Raw genomic sequence first — 26,182 nt, 5'->3', positions numbered from 1 at the left:
TCGGCGCCCAGTGGCGCACAGGTCCTCATGTGGGAGACAAAGGGGGGAAAAGACAGATGAGCGAGGGGTAAGGTCACAAGGGTACACTTCAATACAGGCAATGCAAGGCGAGGTGCGTATGGAGACGGAGCGGAGAAAAGCTCATCCCTACCGTACGTCACCCCCCCCCCCCCCCCCTGTCACCTAACTCTACCCTTGCCGTTACCCCATATTTACAACAATCTACACATTTACAAATTCGTCACGACTGTCACGTCTTCCCCATATTTCCCCTACACCAAATTCGTTCCCACAATCCCTCTAACCAAAATTTGCCATCACCCAATTCATCATCAATCCTCATAAGGAGGAAGAGATGGAACAACAAGCACAATGTCACACCCACGTCATGATGCGTCTCACATTCCAAACATCTGCACTATAAAAATAATAAAACATGGCATGGTGCGGTGTTACGTCACCTCAGGTGAGTGGATGTAGATGGTGCGAGGAGATTTCAATCCGAACTACCTTCTAAATGACTAACACACTTTACACTACCCGGGGTCTTTCCCTGCCAATCCATTGGCCAACTTACACTATGGGTTCTAAAAACCAATTCCCATTGACCAAACTGTGGTGCTTCTCAATTTGGGGTCTCACTCCCCCGATTCATCTCCCGGAGCCCTTGCACAATTTCCGGGCTGGGTCGTGTAGCTCTCCCAGCAGGTCTACCCACCTGCACACCTCCACCACTGTAGTTGCCACCCGAGCTTACCTAGCGCCTCACCCTAACCTATCTAACTGGGGAAGGCCCCTCCTGGCTCTGTCACCCCTCGGTGCCCTCTGGCACTGGGCTACCCGGGTCCGTCCTCCGGATCCTTGGGCCCCATCCACAACAACTCTACCGGCTCCCAGAGCCCACCTGCGGCCTCACCTGGCCGACATCCTCACAGTGGTGGAGTGCCCAACCAACGACACACACTAACAGGCCACACGCCCAGCCATTTCCACAACACTAATGCACCCATCACTACACTCCTGTGCAACTACCCGCACCACAGATGCCAATATCCAACCACAATTTACCTGTACCCTCTACCTAACTCTTACACTACCCTCCCCGGGTATTCGTGATGGGGGTCCACTCTTCCCCCATTCACACTTCCGCACCATCCACTCCACTCCACAGTTTCCATCATACTCACTCCACGACCATCCATTCCCATACTCCATATATTCCACACACCGGTTCTCCATTCACCTGTTGTTGCACACCTGTGCAATCACACCTGGTGCCACCTGCACCCTCCTTCCTTCCTGGACCATTTGGTCAGCACAACACACATCACCATCACTCCCTCATACACTGCTCCATCCACCTGTTCAGTTGCACACCTGTGCAATCTCACTACAACTCACACTCACAATCATTTACTCATACCATGCTCAATACACTTGAATACACCTGCAACACTCACACGGCATCATCTGAACTACCTGGTGCCCTGCTAACTTAGTGCTCCCCGTCTTCCCTTTAAACTAAGCACATACCACGTCATTATCATCCAAACTAATCTACCTGCGTCCCCACTACAGGCATCATTGTCACTACCTAAACCTTACCTTTACCTATTGTCATCTTCTCTAGATCCCTACACACTATATCCTAACCCTCCCGGGCTAGTTTTCACTGCCATAAACCCCATAAAACTAGTGCTCCTTTGCCCCCTCTGTGAGAGATGGCAGAGTTGCCATCCCATCACATCGGGTATCTCTCACTACCAATTTGGCACACCAAATTTCAACCAATCAAAAATTTGCCAATCACTACCAATCATCTGCCAATCATCAAATTTTTGCTTTTTAATTTCGGGTCCAAAACACTATCCTCATCACCACAGTCTACTCACTAGAGCCTCTCGGTGCGCCAATTCATCTCCAAAGCTCGGCTTCGCAAAGCCGAGCAATGAATGCGGGTGGTTCGTTGCCAGCGTATGGGTCCGTCCGGCATTCGGTGCAGGGAAGGCGGTCTACTCGGCCCGAGATTCCACGCACCATCGGGGCACGGGACCGTCCGATGCCCCAATCTCGGCCGGCCGGAGCACGGCAACCACAAGGGGTCGCTGTGTCGGCCCTTCCAACCGGACCGCCCGCTCTGCCTGGCGGAGCTCGGTCGCGACCGTTCCGAGCGAGGCCCAGCGTGGATCGCGTCCGACGGTTCTTTCGAAACCGCCGTGGTTCGGATCCCCGCTGGTCCTCGCGGCACGCGAAGCCCGGCACGTACCGAGAGCCCGATTCGGCTAAATGTCGTTCTAACCGCTAACCCGGTTAGCGTCGATGCTCCACTTGCATGCTCACACCCCGCAGCCCGTTCCTTGCTCATACATCCAGCCATCTCCATGCTCTTTGTCATTGCACCTTCCCTGACACACCCAGGTACACTCATTCCGCTTACAGACTTTGTCACACACCTGACCACCGCACTCCTTTGCACACTCGTCGTTCGCACACCTCACCAACACACCTCTTCGCGCCCCCTCCTCGGTCACCTCCTCTGTGACAACCACAGGTGTGCTCTCACTTGCACACCCAACCACGTGCCTCACTACCAATTCCAGTGTGCATTCCCACACACGCTCTACCATTCCAGGTGTCCATCCTCTCTCACCTGTCACAACCAACTCACGCTCCGTGTCACTCTCACTACTCTCACCTCCACACTTGGTCGCGCACTCACCCTTACTTTTGACAGCGCACTCTTTCCTCATGCACCCGTCCGTTACACACCTTTCTCGCGCATCCTCTTGCACACACTCTCCCGTTACACCCTCTGTAACACTCCCCACTACGCGCTTCCATGTGCCCCCTCGCACCTGCGTGACGACCAACTCACTCTCGACAGCACATTCACTCCTCGGCGCGCACTTTTTCCTCACACACCACAGAGTCGGACATTCTCGCACACCTCCTCCTTCGCACTCCGTACCTGTCGCACACTTCACCAATGGCCTCTCACGAACACCCAGATCCAAATCAACCCCCAAGCCGACTGAAGCTCCCCTCACATCATATACATTTCCACGTATCGCCACTCACCTCGGCACCTCGTCTCCGCACCTCCTTCGCCACCTGCAAACTCTTTATTTGGTTAGCGAGCACACCATCACGATTTGAGCACCGACCTTGTACATATTCCATCACCTCCTCCTGTATTTCTCTCTTAGTTTCCGTCCGTCTCTTCTTAATTTCACTCACCCCCTCTTCCACCTTCTCTAACTTTTGCTTCACCTCTTTTATTTCCCGGTGCGTCTCCTCAATTTCGTCCTCTAAGGCCACCTTGACCGTTTCTATGTGCGTCCTCACCTCCCGGTCCTTTGTCTCCATTGCTTCTGTCACCTCGTCCAACCTCGTTGTCAGTCCCTCACGTACCATCTGACATTCCCTCTTCGTCGCTCATTCGCTCACCCATTTTTTCCATATACCCCATCATCTGCGCCGCGAAGAGGTCCAATTTCCCCAGCGCTGCGGTCTCGGGTGCCGCAGCGCCGCCATTTTGTGCCTCTTCAACCACGTGCGCGAGGGCGCCATTTTGTGCGCCTGATACTTCCTCAACCACCTCACCATTGCTCTCCTCCATTTCCTCCCTCTCGTCCTGGGTTACCCCTAACCCCTCTTCTAGTTCCCCCACCTGCATCCGATCACCTTGACCAGCCATGGCACGATTTTCAAATTTACGATGTTAAATAAAACTAAATTTCGGCCCACTCGTAATTTGAGCGCACTCAGCGCTTCAGGTCCGTATCTCACTCCCAGGCACCAATTGTTACGGCCAATAGTACAATTGGTGTCCCAAAATTTGGGCTAAATAAATTTAGTCCCAGGTTCGAATCCCAACTCCTGACTACCAATTGTTACGGACGCGGCTAGGATGTTGTTTGCCGAGCGGATGGCCGCCGCGCCCGAACAGTTACCCCGACTAACCCGATTCCTGAACGTTGGCCAAAATCGCGCCACAGATATTCAATAGGGAAAAGACAAAGGCGACACGGATGTGAAGAAGAAGAAGAAGACAAAAAGGTTTTTGCAATACGAATATAATTTATTACTATGTACAGGACCAAAGAAACCAAGGAAGAAGGAAAGATAAGAAAATAAAGCAGAAAGAAGGACGGACCAGAAAGACACAGTGAAAATACGGGCTTAACTAAACAGGCTTAACTTATTACCCAGGACAGAACAAACAAAACAAACTCACGTACGCAAAAGGATCGAAGGGCAGGAATCGTTTGGAGGGATGAGCAGGTGGAATCACAGGGCACAGCGAGCAGGTCCACTCCGGGCGGGAAGCGAGGAGCCGGCAGCTCCTTGTATTCGGCTTTACACCGCACACCGGCAGGGTCACTCGCTGCCCCGTCAGGGCTTCACGCGGCTGGTTGAAACGGGGCTGGTTGAAGCGGCTCTTTGTCAAAGGCTTTTCGTATCTCTCACGCAACAACCACCCAAAGGCTTTCCGTATCTCTCACGCAACAACCACACAAAGGCTTTCCGTATCTCTCACGCAACAACCACCCAAAGGCTTTCCGTATCTCTCACGCAACTCCGGTGCAACTCTCAACTCTCTCCCGGTGGACTGCCAATCCTCTTACGCACCTGGACTCATCTGCCGTATCTCTGGTGTATCTTCTTCCAGCGATCATCGCACCCTTCTCCCATACCTTCAGCGCGGGTGTGACACGCCCTCCTCGGTTTCGGTACCGCCCTCCCCCCCGTGCTCTGTTTCGTGACCTTGTATGGCAATCCCACGGGCATGTCTCCTTATTTGGGCATGGCGCCGACGGCACGCCCCTCGTGGCGAGCCACGGGCTTGTTTCCTTATTTGGGCATGGGGCTGAACAGCCCCGCCCTCCGTGGTGCACCCTGGGCTTGCCTCTCCCTGGCGACCCCGCCCCTCCTGTTCAAACAGAGCACGGAGCACATATTCACTATAGCAGCGAAATGAGAGGGCGCGCACCCCACGCTTGTGAACTGCTTTACCCAGAGATGGAGAGTTTGGCTGGGAAATGGAATTATTGAAGGGGAGCTATTCTTAATTGATTCGGTGCAATGGAGTATTAATTAATGGAAGACAAAGCCTTAGCCTAATACACAGAATAAAGATATAACTACTGAACAGGGATATATGGTGTCCTTCGTGTATGTTTTATGGAATTAACTACGGGAACGCCCTTTGACCTTTATACACAGACTGGAGGCAGGAGGGTCCAGAATAAAGCAATAATAAAAAAACACAATAAAAAACACAATCCTCATATCCACAACAATATCATGCCAATAATGTGATAAACCTGATGATGTACAATAATTTATAGCATGCCAATAATGTAATAAACTTGATGATGTACAAGGATTTATATCATGCCAAAAATGTAATAAACTTGATGATGTACAAGGGTTTATATCACGCCAATAATGTAACAAACTTGATGATGCAGAAGGGTTTATATCATGCCAATAATGTAATAAACCTGATGATGTACAAGGGTTTACATCATGCCAATCTATATATATAAAGCAGTAAAGTATGTTTGTTTGTTTGTCCTCTTATAACTCGAGAACTACTCATCGCAGAGAAAAACCAAAGGCATATTCGGAATCAGTACGTCTCAGAGCAACTACAGCACACCTTAAATTTTAAAAAACTTCGGGTTTTAAAATTAGCGTGTTAGCGCAGAAGCGCTAGCAGAACAGGGAGGGAATCGAAGGGAGGGAGCGCAGCGCTCCCTCTCGCGCTTCGCAGCGCCAGCGCTTCTGTTAGCGTAATGGTGCACAGGCGGTTCTCACTCTTGCGCATGCGCTGTTCCGATGCTTCATGTTCCTGCAAAGACTTTGGCGCATGCGCAAATGACGACACATGGGCCACTGTATGTTCGTTTAATACGTACGCGCTTTGATGGGCGGGGCGTATGGCGTTAATGAAATGGTCGAATGTGGAAGTGCTTGAAGCCGTTGCGAGCGACTCGCACGATCTCTTGTCATGGTCCACAAGATTATCACAGAGACGTGCAGCTTCCAGCATTACGAGATATGATCGAGACCTAACTTTTGAGACCAGTCCCAGCCTTCTAGGCCCCGTGGTTGGTTCAGCCGACCCCGACAAAGGACGTGTTGGATTTTATCGCGAGCCGATTCGAGCGCCGACGTTGCGGCGAACAAAACCAGTCATATCTTTTTAACGCGTGGTTCGATTTTTACAAAATAAACTTTATCTTGAAGGGCTGAACCGTGCGCTCACAACGATACCGAGTTTGACCCTGGGAGAGCCGTTTTGCGCCGGCAAAGGCGCCTTGTTTTCCGTGATGACCATGTCGTGCTGCATAGATTACCATAAATTATAATATATTACCGGCGGCGCGTTGCGTGACGTCACGGCTCACTTAATTGCAATTATCTCTGGGATTCCTTGGCCGAATCGTACCAACTTCTATATATATAAAGCAGTAAAGTATGTTTGTTTGTCCTCTTATAACTCGAGAACTATGCTTATAACTCGAGAATCCCCACCCCCCCCCCCCCCCCCAAAAAAAAACAAAAAAAAACAAAAACATTTATTTTATTTTCTCCACGTGTACTGTTGTCTCATCCTGTATTTTCTGTCCAGGTGTGCTGTTCGCCCCACCCCCATTATCTCCTTGCCATCCACCGTTTGCCCTGTTCACGTGACTCGTGGTGGTCCCTCTCGGCTCTCCCCCCGTTGGTATTTTTGTGCATATAAGATTGTTCATAGTTCTGTTTAAATATTTTTAAATATGTTTAACCTTTCCCCTTCTGTTTTTTATTCAGTGGTATATTACAACACGCTGTTTTTCTTCCTATTTAAAAGGCTTTTCTCAATTTCCTCTCCAACTCATTCCACTTCAAAAAAAAGAAATTCAATATCTTATACGTCTCCCTCACTACATGGTCTAAATTCACATTCATTCCATCCCTCCTCCATCATCCTGAACCGGATTGCTAACTTGAAAATCACAACAAACCCAATTTGTTATCAATGTTCGTCTTTCATTAATCATCCACTTTCTAAACTCCCCTCTTGCCCCTCCCATCCAAATCCCCCCCCTTGCACCTACACTCCGAAACTTCCCCCTTGCCCCACCACTCTTAAACTCCCCCCTTGCCCCTCCACTCCTGAACTCCCCCCTTGCCCTTCCCCTCCTAAACTTCCCCTTTGCCCCTCCCCTCCTAATCCCCCCCTTGCCCCTCCACTCCTGATCTCCCCCCTTTCCCCTTCCCTCCAAAACTCCCCCCTTGCCCCTCCCCTCCTAAACTCCCCCCTCACTCCTCCCCTTCAAAACTCCCCCCCAATCCCTCCCATTCAATTCTCCCCCCATACCATTCCTCTCCAATTCTCTCTCCTCCCCCCTCCTCCTCCAAGCTGCCTCCTCCCCACTTCGTCTCCCTTCTATCTCATACCTCCACCCCCCCAAACCTTCTACTTTCCTCTGCCCCCTCTCAAACAACCCCTCACTGTGCCGCATCCCTTCACCAGCAAACCTTTCATCCTCCTCATCCTTCCCTTTCTTGGAACTCTTCTGCAACATCTGAAACACTATCAACTGCTCTCCCTACCTCCCCCTCTCATCCTTCATCTTACCCTACTCCTCCCCTCCCCTGTCCTGTACCCGATGCTCCCCCTCTCTCTTCATTAACGGTATGGACCTCAAACATCCGGGGCCTTCGCTCAAACCTGACTGATCTCTCCATACAGGTTGCTTCTGACAATCCAGACTTGATCTGCTTAACAGAGACTTTCCTCCTTCAAGATGTCTCTGATTCCTTAATATCTCTTCCTGGTTACTCCCTCCTCCGGTATGATAGACCTGAGCCTCGGCCTGGTGGTGGGGTGGCTATCTTTGTCAAAAACTCTCTTCCTCACTCTCCTTGCACTGCTCTCCTTCCTCCTCACCCGCAGGAGTACCTCTGGTTACGGCTTCCTCTCCGCTCCCACCTTTTGTTCATATGTGTTCTGTACCGTCCCCCAAACAGTGATGACTCCATCTACATTTCAATGTCTGACAACATGGACCAACTTCTATCCACTCATCCCAACTCTCTCTTCCTCATATGTGGTGACTTCAACTGTCATCATGCCACCTGGTTGGGTGTGGGTTCCTCTCTCACTAGTCATGGCACCTCAGCAAAGGACTTCTGTGACTCACTGGGATTGACACAATCTGTCAATTTCCCGACCCGGATCTCAGCCAATGGAGTATCTTCTCTTCTAGACTTGGTTATGACAAACTTCCCTGCTAATGTCTGCTGCTCTTCTTCTGCTCCAATCGGTTCTTCTGATCATGTGCTTGTCAAAGTGGACATCTCTCTGGCCATTCTCAGAGAGCCTCCTCAGCGTCGACGAGTCTGGCATTTCACTCAGGCCGACTGGGACGGTCTTCAAGCAGCCATCAATCGTCTGGATTGGTCTCCCATCTCCACTGCCTGACATCAATTCTTCCTGGGAATTCTTCCAAAGCAAACTGATCTCTCTCATGCACAGATTTATCCCATCTCGCCTTCAATTGTCTTACCCTTCCTCCCGTCCATGGTACACTGAATCTTGTGGTGAGGCAGTTGCCCTGAAACAACTTGCCTTTGCCTCTTGGAAGGCTAATCCAACTGAAGGAAATCTCAGTTCCTTCCACCAAGCTCGGAACAAGTGTGTGTCTACCCTCAGGAGTGCCAGGAAGCACTATCTCTCCTCACTCAAGAATGAACTCTCAAACCTGTCTCCTTCCTCCAAATCCTGGTGGCGTCTGGTCAAATCCGTTTCTGGTGTTTGTTCCCCCTCCATCCCCTCCCTTACCTCAAATGGCCACACAGTTGACATCGCACGTGACAAAGCCGAATGCCTCAACTCTGTGTTCGCCTCGAAATCCTTAGTCCCAAACCCATCTCTCTCTGTTCCCACCTTTCCCAGTCGAACCCAACTGCTCCTGGACTCTGTGTCCTTCTCTCCTGACAAGGTGGAGGAGTTTTTGTCAAACCTCGACTCTGATTCTGCAACTGGACCAGACGGCATCAGCCCACGGGTCCTAAAATCCTGCTCTGCCGCTCTATCTCACCCTCTCTCTGTTCTTTTCACCCTATCTTTTGCTCAAGGTCATCTGCCAGCATCCTGGAAATCAGCTAACATTACCGCTTTACACAAAAAAGGTGCAAAAACAGATCCTTGCAACTACAGACCAATCAGCCTGCTCCCAATTATCAGCAAAGTCATGGAATCCATCATTGCTTCGGATATGAAATCTTTCCTCTTCTCCAATGGCTTGATCTCTGATCATCAATTTGGTTTTAGACCAGGTCACTCTACTCTGGACATGCTGCTTCTGCTGTCTCAACAATGGATGGAGGTCCACAATGCCAAACAGGAAATCAGAGCTGTCTCCCTTGACATATCAAGGGCCTTTGATACGGTCTGGCACCCAGCTCTGCTCACCAAACTCTCCTCCTATGGTATCCATGGAAATCTCCATGCATGGCTTGCGGACTTCCTCTCTGGTCGTAGTCAACGTGTGGCCCTGAATGGATTTCTCTCATCTCCCCTTCCTGTTCAGGCTGGAATTCCCCAAGGAAGTGTGCTGGGCCCTGTGCTTTTTCTGGTCTTTATCAATGATCTCTCCGACTCTCTGGAAAATCCTCTCTATCTCTTTGCTGATGACTCCACTCTCTGCCGCTCCATTCCTCTTCCCTCAGATCGGCAGTCTGCAGCCTCCTCACTCTCTGAAGACCTGGACAAAATCACAGACTGGTCAAACAAGTGGAACATGTCTTTCAATCCTGCCAAATCTCACTCTCTTACTATGTCTCTCCGAAAAGATCGACTGGACAACCCTCCCATCTACTTTCTCAACAATCCTCTCCAAGAAGTTCTGTCACTCAAGCTTTTGGGTCTCACTATCTGCCATGATCTTTCTTGGGAAAACCACATTTCCAAGCTGGCCTCCAAAGCCAGTCGCCGACTGGGCATCCTCCGTCGTGCGAAGTCCTTCCTCGGCACACCTGAGCTCCTCACCACATACAAGGCTTTCATCCGCAGCTCAATGGAATACTGTTCTCCCCTATGGGCTGGTGCTCCTGCCTCACACCTGGCTCGGCTTCACGCTGTTGAATCCAAAGCTTTCAAAATCATTGGAATCTCCCGCGATGAAGCTATCTCTGAGGGCCTTTCACTCACTCACCGCAGGCAGGTAGGTGGTCTTTCTGTCTTCTACCGACTCCTCTCCGGCCTTGCTCCCCCAGCTCTCTCTGTGCTCTGTCCCCCAAATATTCCTACAGGTCGCACAAGATCTGCCAGCAACCCTCTGATGGTTAAACTGCCGAAATCTCGGCTCTCTGCTCACCTTCACTCTTTCATTCCTCTTTTCTCCCGCCTGTGGAACAAACTCCCACACTCCCTTCAATCCCTCTCCTCCCTCCAGGTCTTTAAAACAGCTGTTCACCACCATCTCTTATCTTCCCCCATCCATAACCTTGATCTTTTCTACCCCCACTAATTCACCCCAGATCCACCTTGTTTGAAATTCCAACTTATTTCCTGGAAATCCTGGCAGTGTCCATATGTTTATACCTCTCCCACCCCCCCCCCCCCTTCACATGCCTCCCCCCCTTCACATGCCTCCCCACCTTCACATGCCTCCCCCCCAAAGCCCTCTCCCTCCCACAGATCTCTCGATGTCTCCATGTCTCTCGGTCCCTGCTCTCAAATGTTGTGTTTGTGTCCTTCCCCCTCTCTCCCCATCTTGTCTACCGCTCCCGATGTTATTTGTTTTATGTGTCTGTTTGTCTTTCTGTGTGATTAATGTTCGCTCTTTCACGAGCCTCGATCTTGTATACAAAAAAAACAAACAAAAAAAAACTACTCATCTCAGAGAAAACCCAAAGGCATATTCGGAATCAGTACGTCTCAGAGCAACTACAGCACACCTTAAATTTTAAAAAAACTTCGGGTTTTAAAATTAGCGTATTAGCGCAGAAACGCTAGCAGAAGAGGGAGGGAATCGAAGGGAGGGAGCGCAGCGCTCCCTCTAGCGCTTCGCAGCGCCAGCGCTTTTGTTAGCGTAATTAGCGTATTTCGGAACATTAATTTTTCAACTTCATTATTCGGAATCAGTACGTCCCAGAGAAACTTCGTAATGTTAATTTTTCAACTTCATCCGATTGACATGGGACCAACGGCATGTGACAGAGAGTGAAACATACATGCTACATTTATTTGACGACAATGAGTTCCGACTTCCGGGTTCGTGCCGCCAACCCTGTTAGGCGCCTCTTGCGGCACACAGGGAATTACCAGTGAACTGGTACTCAATTTGCCAACCTCGGTAGGATGACAGGCTGAGTCAACCCCCCTGGTGTTAAGGGGGAGGAGGAGGGGAGGGGGAAGAGGAGGGGAGGGGAATGGTGGGGTGGGGGGACGGGGAGGGGGGAAGGGGGAAGGGGAAGGGGGGTAGGGGGGAAGGGGGAGGGGGAGGGAGGAGGGGGAAGGGGAGGAGCGGGAGGTGAAGGGGGGAGGGGAAGGGGAAGGGGGGAGGGGCCCTTCTTCCCCCGGGCACCCCCACACCCTCCCCTCCCCACACCCTCCCCTCCCCCCCTGTTCCCCTCCCCTCCTCTTCCCCCTCCCCTCCTCTTCCCCCTCCCCTCCTCTTCCCCCTCCCCTCCTCCTCCCCCCCCCCCTTCCCCCTCCTCCTCCCCCCCCGTTCCCCTCCCCTCCTCTTCCCCCTCCCCTCCTCCTCCCCCGCCCGGCAATGCCGGGTACTTCTGCTAGTAATGTGATAAACTTGATGTACAATAATTTATAGCATGCCAATAATGTAACAAACTTGATGATGTCCAAGGGTTTATATCATGCCAATAATGTAATAAACTTGATGATGTAGAAGGGTTTATATCATGCCAATAATGTAATAAACTTGATTATGTACAAGGGTTTATATCATGCCAATAATGGAATAAACTTGATGATGTACTAGGGTTGATATCATGCCAATAATGTAATAAACTTGATTTTGTACAAAGGTTTATATCATGCCAATCATGTAATAAACTTGATGATGTACAAGGGTTTATATCATGCCAATAATGGAATAAACTTGATGATGTACAAGGGTTTCTATCATGCCAATAACGTAATAAACTTGATTTTGTACAAGGGTTTATATCATGCCAATAATGTAATAAACTTGATGATGTGCCAAGGTTTATGTCATGCCAATAATGTAATAAACTTGATGATGTGCCAGGGTTTACATCATGCCAATGATGTAATAAACTTGATTTTGTACAAAGGTTTATATCATGCCAATAATGTAATAAACTTGATGATGTACAATAATTTATAGCATGCCAATAATGTAATAAACTTGATTTTGTACAAAGGTTTATATCATGCCAATAATGTAATAAACTTGATGATGTACAAGGGTTTATACCATGCCAATAATGGAATAAACTTGATGATGTACAAGGGTTTACATCATGCAAATAATGTAATAAACTTGATGATGTACAATAATTTATAGCATGCCAATAATGTAATAAACTTGATGATGTAAAAGGGTTTATATCATGCCAAAAATGTAATAAACTTGATGATGTACAAGGGTTTCTATCATGCCAATAATGTAATAAACTTGATTTTGTACAAGGGTTTATACCATGCCAATAATGTAATAAACTTGATGATGTAAAAGGGTTTATATCATGCCAATAATGTAATAAACTTGATGATGTAAAAGGGTTTATATCATGCCAATAATGTAATAAACTTGATGATGTACATGGGTTTATATCATGCCAATAATGTAATAAACTTGATTATGTACAAGGGGTTATATCATGCCAATAATGTAATAAACTTGATTTTGTACAAGGGTTTATATCATGCCAATAATGGCATAAACTTGATTATGTACAAGGGTTTATATCATGCCAATAATGTAATAAACTTGATGATGTACAAGGGTTTACATCATGCCAATAATGTGATAAACTTGATGATGTACAATAATTTATAGCATGCCAATAATGTAATAAACTTGATGATGTACAAGGGTTTATATCACGCCAATAATGTAATAAACTTGATGATGTACAAGGGTTTATATCACGCCAATCTATATAATAATAGAGTAAGGACTCGACTTTGTTATCCCTTTTACGCCGGACCCAGTGACCCGATGCCCACGGCACTAATGGATTTACGATCTACGAACCGCGCTCTTTGTTTATCACGTACAGCCATACTCGAAAAATCTGAATTAGCCGACGTTGGGGCCCAAAAGCATCCGATTAACTGCCGATACGACGCCATCTTACGACGCCATCGTATTGGCGTCTGCTGGGCGAAGGCGAAGCAAGCCGTCCGCTGATTGGACAATCCAAAGCATGCATTTGTGCCGATGTCGGCAATCGTTGTTCATATATGCACTCTTCATTCTCATCTTTCTTCCTAACTGCCTATCGGACAAGCAAATCCCCTATGCCATCCATAATGGTACACTCTATCCATACACCACATCCTCCCTTCCGTGGATGTTCCACGGGTTTTGGCTAGTAATGTAATAAACTTGATGATGTAGAAGGGTTTATATCATGCCAATAATGTAATAAACTTGATGATGTAGAGAAGGGTTTATATCATGCCAATAATGTGATAAACTTGATGATGTAGAAGGGTTTATATCATGCCAATAATGTAATAAACTTGATGATGCACAAGGGTTTCTATCATGCAATAATGTAATAAACTTCATGATGTAGAAGGGTTTATATCATGCCAATAATGTCATAAACTTGATGATGTACAAGGGTTTATATCATGCCAATAATGTGATAAACTTGATGATGTACAATAATTTATAGCATGCCAAAAAGGTAATAACTGTTCAAGGCAAGAACACTTCGGGTGAGGAAAAGTCATTTTTATACCATTTTAACATTTTTGCTGAAACTGCCTTTTGTGTTAGGAAATGAAGAAACCCTCACGAGGACATGCAAATGGAGATGAGCCTCACAAGAACATGCCTGCACAGGAAATGAGGAGAGAGGCTCTCGCACACATGGGAGTAAAATTTGAGGTGGGGTGAGTGTGGGAGCTTTTTACACACATGGGGGTAAAGGTGTCGGACGACACGCACGCACGCACGCACGCACACACACACACACACACACACACACACACACACACACACACACACACACACACACACACACACACACACACACACACACACACACACACACACACACAATATGGGGGCTCTCACACAGGCAGGAGTTACACTGCAGGTGACTCTGAAATGGACAGGAGTAAGTTGATGTGGGGTCTCACGCAGAAACAAGGATGAAGATGGGGGCTGTCTCACACAAGTTTTAGACTGGGAGGGAAGGGGAGGCTCTCACGCACACATGAGGTATCATGGCAGGGCAGTTGTATACACAGGAATAATTTGCAGGGGTGGGGAGGGGGGGGGGGGGGGGAAGGGAGCGACTCCTACAAAAACATTGGATTTGAGAGAGAGCAATATGCCTGTGAGATCATACTCTGACATTGTTTATCCTTGTGATCATTGGAATTATTTTCTAAGTTTAACTTGCCAGATAAGGTTTCCCTTTGGAAGGAAGCTTATGATGTTTTGTACAACGAGTTCCTCACAACCCAAAATGTACAATAATCTCCAACCAAGACTCACCGATCCACGATGACCCAAGGCAGGCTGAAGAGCGCCCACGACTGTGCTGGCAAATCCTCACACCTAACAAAACACGGTAATACAGGGAAGAGATCCTAAAATATTCCATTCAAATACATGTAAATGAATCCTACTGGCCAACTTTCCAAAGTTACATACAAATAATACAAGCCAAGATGTAGATAGACAGATAAACAAACAGACGGATACATCAATGGATAGATACAAAGACGGACAGATACATAGACAGACAGATGCATAGATACATAGATAGATGGACAGAGGCTTTTTACATAGATAGATGGATAGACATGTAGATAGACAGACAGATATATAGACAGACAGCTACATAGAAAGATAGGCATGTAGATAGACAGACAGATATATATAGACAGACATATATAGACATACATGCTTGGCCTGGTGTTGGCTTAGCGGTTAGGGTGCCGGCTTGGGATCCTAGGATCCTGGGTTCGAATCCCGGTCGATCGCTGAATTAACGCCAGGGGGGTTGACTCAGCCTGTCATCCTTCCGAGGTCGGCAAATTGAGTACAGCTTGCTGGGATGAATGATCACGGTGTGTACCCCGATTTAGAATAGGTACACCGTATCCGTGCGCATCGTGAGAGCGTGACCAAGGGTTGGCGTCAGGAAGGGCATCCGGCCATAAAAACATTGCCTCAAACAGGGAACCATGATTGTCATGGGGCCCGCAAGGCTAACCCCCGCTCTAGCGGGGAAAATGGCCTTAAAACGATCATTCATTCATTCATTCATATATGGAGACTCAGAAAGATATAGAGAGAGTGAAAGGGGAACTCAGTGCAAAAAAAATATAAACAGATGGGGAGAAACCTCACCACGTGCAGCACTGAAGGTAAACCTCACCACGTGCATCACTGAAGGTAAACATCACCATGTGCATCACTGAAGGTAAACCTCACCACGTGCATCACTGATGGTAAACCTCACCACGTGCATCACTGAAGGTAAACCTCACCACGTGCATCACTGAAGGTAAACCTCACCACGTGCATCACTGAAGGTAAACCTCACCACGTGTATCACTGAAGGTAAACCTCACCACGTGTATCACTGAAGGTGAACCTCACCATGTGTATCACTGAAGGTAAACCTCATCACGTGGATCACTGAAGGTAAACCTCACCACGTGTATCACTGAAGGTAAACATCACCACGTGCATCACTGAAGGTAAACCTCACCACGTGCATCACTGAAGGTAAACCTCACCACGTGCATCACTGAAGGTAAACCTCACCATGTGCATCACTGAGGGTAAACCTCACCACGTACATCACTGAAGGTAAACCTCACCATGAAGGTAATGTTGAGAAAAATCTCACCACATTTACAAGCTAGCTCACCATATGAGTCACATTGAAACAAGCCTTACCACTCGGGTTGTAACGAGACTTCCTCAAACAAAAGAAGAGTGATGAGAACAGCCAACTCTTCTCTCATGGTGACATCGAAGCGGAAAATCAATGCCACTAAGAATGAAACAAGGACAAAGGAATAATCATTTGTTTATGTCATCCCTGACATGCCACCCTCTGTCTAACCTTGTTTAACCTCTTACAATTCAACTTCCATATGTTTACCTGCAAACAGTATTGTTTGGGAATTAATTAATTTAGCCTTGAATGATTTGACAAGACTGAAGAAATTAATTGTCCAAGCTCGATTCAGAAGACAATAAGCTGATTTTAATGACACATGGGAGTCTTCGATTCACTGATACCAAAGGTACTACAAAAGTACTCTTCAATTCAGAGTAACACATACACTAATAAAATCAGCACACTACATTTCATACATACAACTGAACCGAGAACCTCTCCGATGTTCTGTTGGACGGCTTTTTATGGTCGAAGATGAAAGAGGAGGTGGAATAAGGTTCAGAGAGATAACAGGCATTTCTTGATTCTTCTCCTTCGTTATCTCTGACTCTCCCGGCCAAACAGATTTCTAAATAAACAGAGCTTACTGTTCCCCTGAGATAATATGCCTTAGCGTGCGTGAGGACATCTGTTTTGTTTCCCAATCTCCATCTTGGCTATGAGGCTCTGAATCTTGGTAAAGGAGCCCAGAATCATGATGGACTAAAGCATAACTGAACTATTTCTATCTCATTGTCATTACAATACATTTTATTGATTTAGACTTTAGAGGGTCAGGGACAAGTTTGAATTTGAATGCCTGCGATAACTCGCCTACCTCTGGCTTGTCGAAGTTTTTCTACTTCTACAGTATCTATCCCAGTACTTCTTTGGCAACAGGTAAATTTGCAACACAATAAACTCTAATGGAAACATTTTTCAAGGTGAATCTTCCATAAGAAATATGCTTCACCGAGTGAGTTCACCACCACAACATTATCCTCACGTTGTGGTTCAAGTTGACGTTAATTTTTGTGATTGTACAAAGCCATGTCAACACCTTTCAGGACTTGAAGCGTTATCATCTTAAACCTGGTTGGCTTGATGGGGCCAAACAGCCCATGCAAACCGACATGATCATCGTACGAAGGGATCCACTTATAGGCCTATTGAAGTTTTCATAAAAAAGAGACCCAGGAGGGTACGATCACTTCAAGGTCTTTCATACGCAGAACCAGAGTCGATGATGACAACATTCTCGGAGTCCAACCTGTGTCTTGTGCTTTATAGCCAACCTAATGTTATCAAACAGATCGAGTGGACAACCTAATGTCATCAAACAGATCAAGTGGACTACCTAATATCATCAAACAGATCGAGTGGACAACCTAATGTCATCAAACAGATCGAGCGGACAACCTAATGTCATCAAACAGATCAAGTGGACTACCTAATATCATCAAACAGATCGAGTGGACAACCTAATGTCATCAAACAGATCGAGTGAACCACCTAATGTCATCAAACCGATTGAGTGGACCACCTAATGTCATCAAACCAATCAGGTGGACTACCTAATGTCATGAAACAGATCGAGTGGACCACCTAATGTCATCAAACCAATCAAGTGGACAACCTAATGTCATGCAAGATTGAGTGGACCTAATGTCATCAAACCAATCAAGTGGACGACCTTAACGTCATCAAACAGATCAAGTGGACCACCTAATGTCATCAAACCGATTGAGCAAACCACCGAATGTCATCAAACAGATCAAATAGACCACCTAATGTCATCAAACAGATCAAATAGACCACCTAATGTCATCAAACCGATCAAGTAGACCACCTAATGTCATCAAACAGATCAAGTGGACCACCTCTCATCAAACAAATAAAGTGAACAACCTAATGTCATCAAACAGATCAAGTGGACCACCTCTCATCAAACAAATAAAGTGAACAACCTAATGTCATCAAACAAATCCAGTGGACTACCTGATGTCATCAAACAGATCGAGTGGACTACCTAATGTCATCAAATCGATTGAGTGGACCACCCAACGTCATCAAACTGATTGAGTAAAGTCGTTCAATTACACTATGATATAATCTATCTCTACATCGAACCCCAATGGCCATAATGAGAAACAACTTGTCCGGAATGTAGGAAACACTTTGCTGATCTTACAACCGAACGTCGAAGGTCTGGCGCAAGCTAAATTTGACTTTCTGTGTGGACCTGCCCGAGAGCATGACATTGATGTTATTTATTGCACTCCAGGAGACACCCATTGGTGACCCTTCACCTCCTCATTATAAAATCAACTGTTTCAAACTTGTCCTTGCAGTGCATCATAACAAATATGGCATTGCTACCGATAATAATCATGCTCTCAAAATGGATTGTGATATCGGATATCTTCATATCAAGCGTGAAGTTCAGTGGCTTGACAATCAGTGGCTTGACATCCACAAACCAGCTGCTCGTGTCCGACCACACCCAAGAGATGAGGTAACGACACAATAAATGTTAAAAAATAAAACAAAACTACACTCAAAAAATGAACGATCAATGTCCTGTTTAAATTGAGTAATTTTGGTTTGTTTTAAATCAGAATATTAATCAAACGTCAGCACTCAGGAAGTTAAAGTCAATAATTTATTTATAAGCTTGAAAACAGACGCTGATGTTGGAATATTGAGCAGAGCGGGATTACTCAAATTTTAAAGGAAGAACAAGCAGTGACTAGAACGCATCTCAGAATACAAAGCCCATCAACTTCTGCTTTGTACTCAATCTAGACTTGGCGAAAATAAGAGCTTGACAAAAAAAAAAAAAAAACGTAATATTTTAATAACTAGTGGGGTCACCCGTGGGAATCCCACGGGCATGGACGTGTGTGACATTTGGACATCTTCATTTGGATGCTGCACATTCAGTTTTACAAAATGGTTACTGGCAATTTATCAGATCCACAAATGATGTCATCTACACAATATTGCTGTGGTTTTGAGATTGTATATATGACTTCAATAAATGCTAAAGGTTTGCCCCTCATAGTTAGTTCCACGAGCAACACACACGTAGGCCCAATTGTAGTATAGTTATGTCTTAGTCTGTGCAAGTATAGGCCATTTCCCCTATTAATATCTGCGTTGTGTAAAGACATGAGATTAGGTCCCATTCATTTTGCGTCCACCCTCCAATTCCACCTCGATGGGTAGGATCCATTCCGTTACCCATTGGTTGTTCATTAGTCGAGTAACACTTGGGGGTCGAGATCTCGCGAGATCACGGCGAGGTCACGTCTTTTCGAAGCTGCTCCATGCGCTCACGCTTTCGAAGCTAAGTGATATTTCTCAATTGTGTTTTTGTCGAGACTGTATCTATCTTTCGGTGTATGTACCTATAGCGTATCTTTTGGAAAATTTTCGGTGCTAATTTTTCGTACATGTATACACAATCGTCGGTTAATGGTATCGAGTATTCTGCGGCCTAGTACTCGTAGGCTTAGACTACCGTACCGTCTCCGACCTTGTGGTTTGTTTTTCTCTCAGCGATTCGTCGAATGCGCTGAAATTATTTTCGTTCTCTGTTTCGTACCAGTCGTTCACCCCGTACCTCCTTGTTTAATATCTGTACTCACAAAAAAAAAAAAAAAAAAAACCCAAAAAAAAAAACATTTCCTTCCCAGGTCTTATTCGTTTATTTGTTGTTCTTTTTGTTCGTTCGTTCTTCGTTCGCGATCACGCGGTTAGAAATGTATAATCTCTCCCCTGAACAACTATTTTCTCTCAAATATTATAACACCCTTTTCTTCTTTTCCTACAAAAGGATGCTTTCGTCTTGCTCACCAAATCTATTCATTCCAAAAAATATATATAATACCATCTCTTACAGTTCCTCCTTTCTACATTCCCTAAACTATCCAGAACTCCATCCCTCCTCCAGTGTCCTCAAACGTATTTTTGACTCGAAGGTCTCAAACTCATTTTGCAAAAAATGTTCGTTTCCCATGAATCGTCCACTTTTCAAAATCCAATCTCACCCCTCCCCTCCAAATCCTCCCCATCACCCATCCCTTTCAAATCTCCCCCCTTGCCCCTTCCCTCCCCTCCCTCCTAAACTCCTCCCACACCCCTCCCCTCCGAGACTCTCCCTCGCTCCTCCCCTCCTAGACTCCCCTCTCACCCCTCCTCCTCAAAGCATCCTCCCTGCTTCTTCCTCCTTCCAACTTTCACCTTCATCTCCCCAAACCTTCTGCCTTGCTCTTCCCCCTCCTCAAATAACACCTCACTGTGCCTCACCCAATCTCCATCAAACCTTTTGTCCGCCCCATTCTTCCCTTTCTCCAAGCTATTCTGAAATCTCTGACACACCTTCAACAGCTCTCCGTACCTCTTCCTCCTCTTCCACATCTTACCCTACCCCTCCCCCCCCCTGTTCTGGACCCGATGCTCCCCCTTCCTCTTCATTAACGGTATGGACCTCAAACATCCGGGGCCTTCGCTCAAACTTGACTGACCTCTCCATACAGGTTGCTTCTGACAAACCAGATGTGATCTGCTTAACAGAAACTTTCCTCCTTCATGATGTCTCTGATGCCTTGGTATCTCTCCCAGGTTACTCCCTCCTCCGGTATGATAGACCTGAGCCTCATCCTGGAGGTGGGGTTGCTATCTTTATAAAAAACTCTCTTCCTCACTCGCCCTCCACTGCCCTCTCTCCACCTCACCCCCAGGAATACCTTTGGCTACGGCTTCCCCTTCGCTCCCACCTTTTGTTCATATGTGTGTTGTACCGTCCACCAATCAGCGATGACTCCATCTACATCTCACTGTCTGATAATATGGACCAACTTCTATCTACCCATCCCAACTCTCTCTTCCTCATATGTGGTGATTTCAATTGTCACCATGCCAGTTGGCTGGGTGTGGGTACCTCTCTCACCAGCCATGGCTCTTCAGCAAAGGACTTCTGCGACTCACTGGGACTGACACAATCTGTCAATTTCCCGACCCGGATCTCGGTCAACGGAGCATCTTCTCTTCTGGATTTGGTTATGACAAACTTCCCTGAAAATGTCTGCTGCTCTTCTTCTGCTCCAATCGGCTCATCTGATCATGTGCTTGTCAAAGTGGACATCTCTCTGACCATTCTCAGAGAGCCTCCTCAGCATCGACGAGTCTGGCATTTCACTCAGGCCAACTGGCACGGTCTTCAAGCAACCATCAATCATCTGGACTGGTCTCCCATCTCTACCGCCTCTGACATCAACTCATCCTGGGAATTCTTTCAAAGTAAATTGCTCTCTCTCATGCACAGATTTATACCATCTCGTCTTCAGTTATCATACCCTTCCTCCCGTCCATGGTACACGGAATCTTGTGGTGAGGCTGTTGCCCTGAAACAACTTGCTTTCGTCTCCTGGAAAGCAAATCCAACGGAAGGAAATCTCATTTCCTTTCACAAAGCCCGAAACAAGTGTGTGTCCACCCTCAGGAGAGCCAGGAAACAATATCTCTCCATTCTCAGGACAGAACTCTCTTATCTGTCTCCCTCTTCCAAATCCTGGTGGCGTCTGGTCAAATCTGTTTCTGGTGTTTGTTCCCCCTCCATCCCCTCCCTCACCTCAAATGGCCACATGGCTGACTCCGCACGTGAAAAAGCTGAATGCCTAAACTCTGTGTTTGCCTCTAAATCTTGTGTCCCAAACCCATCCCTCTCTGTACCCACCGTACCCAGTCGTACCCAGCTGCTCCTGGACTCTGTGTCCTTTCCTCCTGACAAGGTGGAAAAGTTTCTGTCAACCCTCGACTCTGATTCTGCAACTGGTCCTGACGGCATCAGCCCAAGGGTCCTAAAATCATGTTCTTCTGCTCTTTCACTCCCTCTTTCTGTTCTCTTCACCCTCTCTTTTGCTCAAGGTCATCTGCCATCTGCTTGGAAATCAGCCAACATCACCGCTTTGCACAAAAAAGGTGCAAAAACAGATCCCAGCAACTACAGACCAATCAGCCTTCTCCCAATTATCAGCAAAGTCATGGAATCCATCATTGCTTCAGATATTAAATCTTTCCTCTTCTCCAATGGCTTGATCTCTGATCATCAATTTGGTTTCAGACCTGGTCACTCTACTCTGGACATGCTGCTTCTGCTTTCTCAACCATGGATGGAGGTCCTCAACGCCAAACAGGAAATTAGAGCTGTCTCCCTTGACATTTCACGTGCCTTCGATACGGTCTGGCACCCTGCTCTGCTCTCCAAACTCTCCTCCTTTGGTATCCATGGAAATCTCCACGCATGGCTGGCGGACTTCCTCTCTGGTCGTAGTCAACGTGTGGCCCTGAATGGGTTTCTCTCATCTCCTCTTCCTGTTCAGGCTGGAGTTCCCCAAGGTAGTGTTCTGGGCCCTGTGCTTTTTCTGGTCTTCATCAATGATCTCTCTGACTCTCTTGAAAATCCTCTCTATCTCTTTGCTGACGACTCTACTCTCTGTCGCTCCATTCCTCATCCCTCAGATCGGCAGTCTGCAGCCTCCTCACTCTCTGCAGACCTGGACAAAATCACAGACTGGTCAAACAAGTGGAACATGTCTTTCAATCCTGACAAATCTCACACTCTTACAATGTCTCTCCGAAAGGACCGACTGGACAACCCTCCCATCTACTTTCTCAACAATCCTCTCCAAGAAGTTCTGTCGCTCAAGCTTTTGGGTCTCACTATCTGCCATGATCTTTCTTGGGAAAACCACATTTCCAAGCTGGCCTCCAAAGCCAGTCGCCGACTGGGCATCCTCCGTCGTGCGAAGTCCTTCCTTGGCACACCTGAGCTCCTCACCACATACAAGGCTTTCATCCGCAGCTCAATGGAATACTGTTCCCCCCTCTGGGCTGGTGCTCCTGCCTCACACCTTGCTCGGCTTCACGCTGTTGAGGCCAAAGCTTTCAGAATCATTGGAATCTCCTGCGATGTAGTCAACGCCGAGGGCCTTTCACTCACTCACCGCAGGCAGGTTGGTGGTCTTTCTGTCTTCTACCGACTCCTCTCCGCCCTTGCTCCCCCAGCTCTCTCTGTGCTCTGTCCCCCCAATATTCCTTCAGGTCGCACAAGATCTGCCTGCAACCCTCTTATGGTTAAACTGCCAAAGTCTAGGCTCTCTGCTCACCTTCACTCTTTCATTCCCCTTTTCTCCCGCCTCTGGAACAAACTCCCCCACTCCCTTCAATCCCACTCCTCCCCCCAGGTCTTTAAAACAGCTGTTCACCACCATCTCTTATCGTCCCCCATCGAAAACCTTGATCTTTTCTACCCCCGGTAATTCACCCCAGAGTCCTTGCAGTGTTCATATGTTTGAATCCTCTCCCACCTCCCCCCAAGTCCTCCCGATGTCCCTGCTCTCAAATGTTGTGTTTGTGTCCTTCCCCCTCTTCCCCCTCTCTTTTGTGTCCTTCCCCCTCTCTCCCCATCTTGTCTGCCGCTCCCCTTGTTTTTTGTGTTTTGTGTGTCGGTTTGTCTTTTTGTGTGATTAATGTTAGCTCTTTCACGAGCCTCGATCTTGTATATACAAAAAAAAAAAAAAAAAAAAAAAAAAAAAAAAACGAGGCAGTGCCTCGAAAGGTGAAGGAGGGTTGGGGATCGGCGGCTGCAGAGGGGGACGGTAAGGGTCATCAACCAATCAGGGCTCAGGCGGCATGGCGTGAGAGGGCATGGTAAGAGAGATCTGGTGAGTTCCAGAGAGTTCCAGCTCGGCGCGGCGCGGGGCGGGGCGGGGCTATATAAGTCCATGTGAACAGCCCTCGACAGGACTTGTTGAAAAGGACTTTGGCGAGAGGACTGGTTGGAGAAGGCCGGCGACAGATCCGCAACAATATATTTACTTCTGATAACATGTGAATGCATGTGCGTGCACATGGGAAATACAGTTTGAAATGTGGAATTACATCTCATATAAAATGTGATTTCAAGAGCTCAAACCCTCTCCCTCTCCACCCCCATTCCCCCCACATCACGCACACTGCACCAGGGAGTGGGTCACACCCACACACACATGGGGGAGTGGGTCACACCCTCACACATGGGAGAGTGGGTCACACTCACACACGGGGGAGAGTGGGTCACACACACACGGGGGGGGGGGGGGGGGGGGGGGAGAGTGGGTCACACACACACACGGGGGAGAGTGGGTCACACCCACACACACATGGGGGAGTGGGTCACACCCTCACACATGGGAGAGTGGGTCACACCCTCACACATGGGAGAGTGGGTCACACTCACACACGGGGGAGAGTGGGTCACACTCACACACGGGGAGAGTGGGTCACACACACACGGGGGGGGGGGGGGGGGGGGAGAGTGGGTCACACACACACACGGGGGAGAGTGGGTCACACACACACACGGGGGAGAGTGGGTCACACACACACACACGGGGGAGAGTGGGTCACACACACAGGGGAGAGTGGGTCACACACACGGGGGAGAGTGGGTCACACACACGGGGGAGAGTGGGTCACACACCACGAGGGAGAGTGGGTCACACACACTCCTCTCCCCTCACTCCTCTCCCCATCCCCGAGTCTCCTCTCCCCCTCCCCCAGTCTCCTCTCCCCCTCCCCCAGTCTCCTCTCCCCCTCCCCCAGTCTCCTCTCCCCCTCCCCCCGTCTCCTCTCCCCCTCCCCCCGTCTCCTCTCCCCCTCCCCCAGTCTCCTCTCCCCCTCCCACAGTCTCCTCTCCCCCTCCCTCCCCCAGTCTCCTCTCCCCCTCCCTCCCCCAGTCTCCTCCCCCCCTCCCTCCCCCAGTCTCCTCCCCCCTCCCTCCCCCAGTCTCCTCCCCCCCTCCCTCCCCCAGTCTCCTCCCCCCTCCCTCCCCCAGTCTCCTCCCCCCCTCCCTCCCCCAGTCTCCTCCCCCCTCCCTCCCCCAGTCTCCTCCCCCCCTCCCTCCCCCAGTCTCCTCGCCCGTCCCTCACCCAGTCTCCTCGCCCCCTCCCTCACCCAGTCTCCTCGCCCCTCCCTCACCCAGTCTCCTCGCCCCCTCCCTCACCCAGTCTCCTCGCCCCCTCCCTCACCCAGTCTCCTCGCCCCCTCCCTCACCCAGTCTCCTCGCCCCCTCCCTCACCCAGTCTCCTCGCCCCCTCCCTCCCCCAGTCTCCTCGCCCCCTCCCTCCCCCAGTCTCCTCTCCCCTTCCCTCCCCCAGTCTCCTCTCCCCATCCCTCCCCCAGTCTCCTCTCCCCATCCCTCCCCCAGTCTCCTCTCCCCATCCCTCCCCAGTCTCCTCTCCCCCTCCCTCCCCCAGTCTCCTCTCCCCCTCCCTCCCCCAGTCTCCTCTCCCCCTCCCTCCCCAGTCTCCTCTCCCCCTCCACCCCCCAGTCTCCTCTCCCCCTCCATCCCCCAGTCTCCTCTCCCCCTCCACCCCCCAGTCTCCTCTCCCCCTCCATCCCCAGTCTCCTCTCCCCCTCCAGTCTTCTCTCCCCCTCCCTCCCCCAGTCTCCTCTCCCCCTCCACCCCCCAGTCTCCTCTCCCCCTCCACCCCCCAGTCTCCTCTCCCCCTCCATCCCCCAGTCTCCTCTCCCCCTCCATCCCCCAGTCTCCTCTCCCCCTCCATCCTCCAGTCTCCTCCCCCCTCCCTCCCCCAGTCTCCTCTACCCCTCCCTCCCCCAGTCTCCTCTCCCCCTCCCTCCCCAGTCTCCTCTCCCCCTCCCTCCCCCAGTCTCCTCTCCCCCTCCCTCCCCCAGTCTCCTCTCCCCCTCCCTCCCCCAGTCTCCTCTCCCCCTCCCTCCCCCAATCTCCTCTCCCCCTCCCTCCCCCAGTCTCCTCTCCCCCTCCATCCCCCAGTCTCCTCTCCCCCTCCATCCCCCAGTCCCCTCTCCCCCTCCATCCCCCAGTCTCCTCTCCCCCTCCATCCCCCAGTCTCCTCTCCCCCTCCGTCCCCCAGTCTCCTCTCCCCCTCCCTCCCCCAGTCTCCTCCGCCCCCCCCCCTCACTCCGGCAGTTCCAATCGAGCCAGTTACGGCAAATATTAGAGGTAATTGAACTTTTCTCTTGGAGC

The 26,182-nt window shown here is 48.9% G+C and overlaps 1 protein-coding gene across 1 annotated transcript in view; it reads right to left on the bottom strand.

Annotated features, from left to right (window-relative positions):
- RTTN (rotatin) overlaps positions 1-26,182 on the bottom strand; it is a 362,213-nt gene that overhangs the window by 181,343 nt on the left and 154,688 nt on the right. The window contains exons 23-24 of the mRNA XM_078776353.1: positions 16,143-16,239; positions 14,727-14,789 (exon numbers count right to left, since the gene is read on the bottom strand). Coding sequence (XP_078632479.1) covers positions 14,727-14,789; positions 16,143-16,239 — 160 coding nt within the window. The remainder of the gene's footprint in view (positions 1-14,726; positions 14,790-16,142; positions 16,240-26,182) is intronic.

Source organism: Myxine glutinosa, chromosome 1 (genome assembly GCF_964187855.1).
Source record: "Myxine glutinosa chromosome 1, kmMyxGlut1.1, whole genome shotgun sequence".
Classification (NCBI taxonomy): Eukaryota; Metazoa; Chordata; class Myxini; order Myxiniformes; family Myxinidae; genus Myxine; species Myxine glutinosa.
This window is presented reverse-complemented; position numbering and strand designations above follow the sequence as displayed.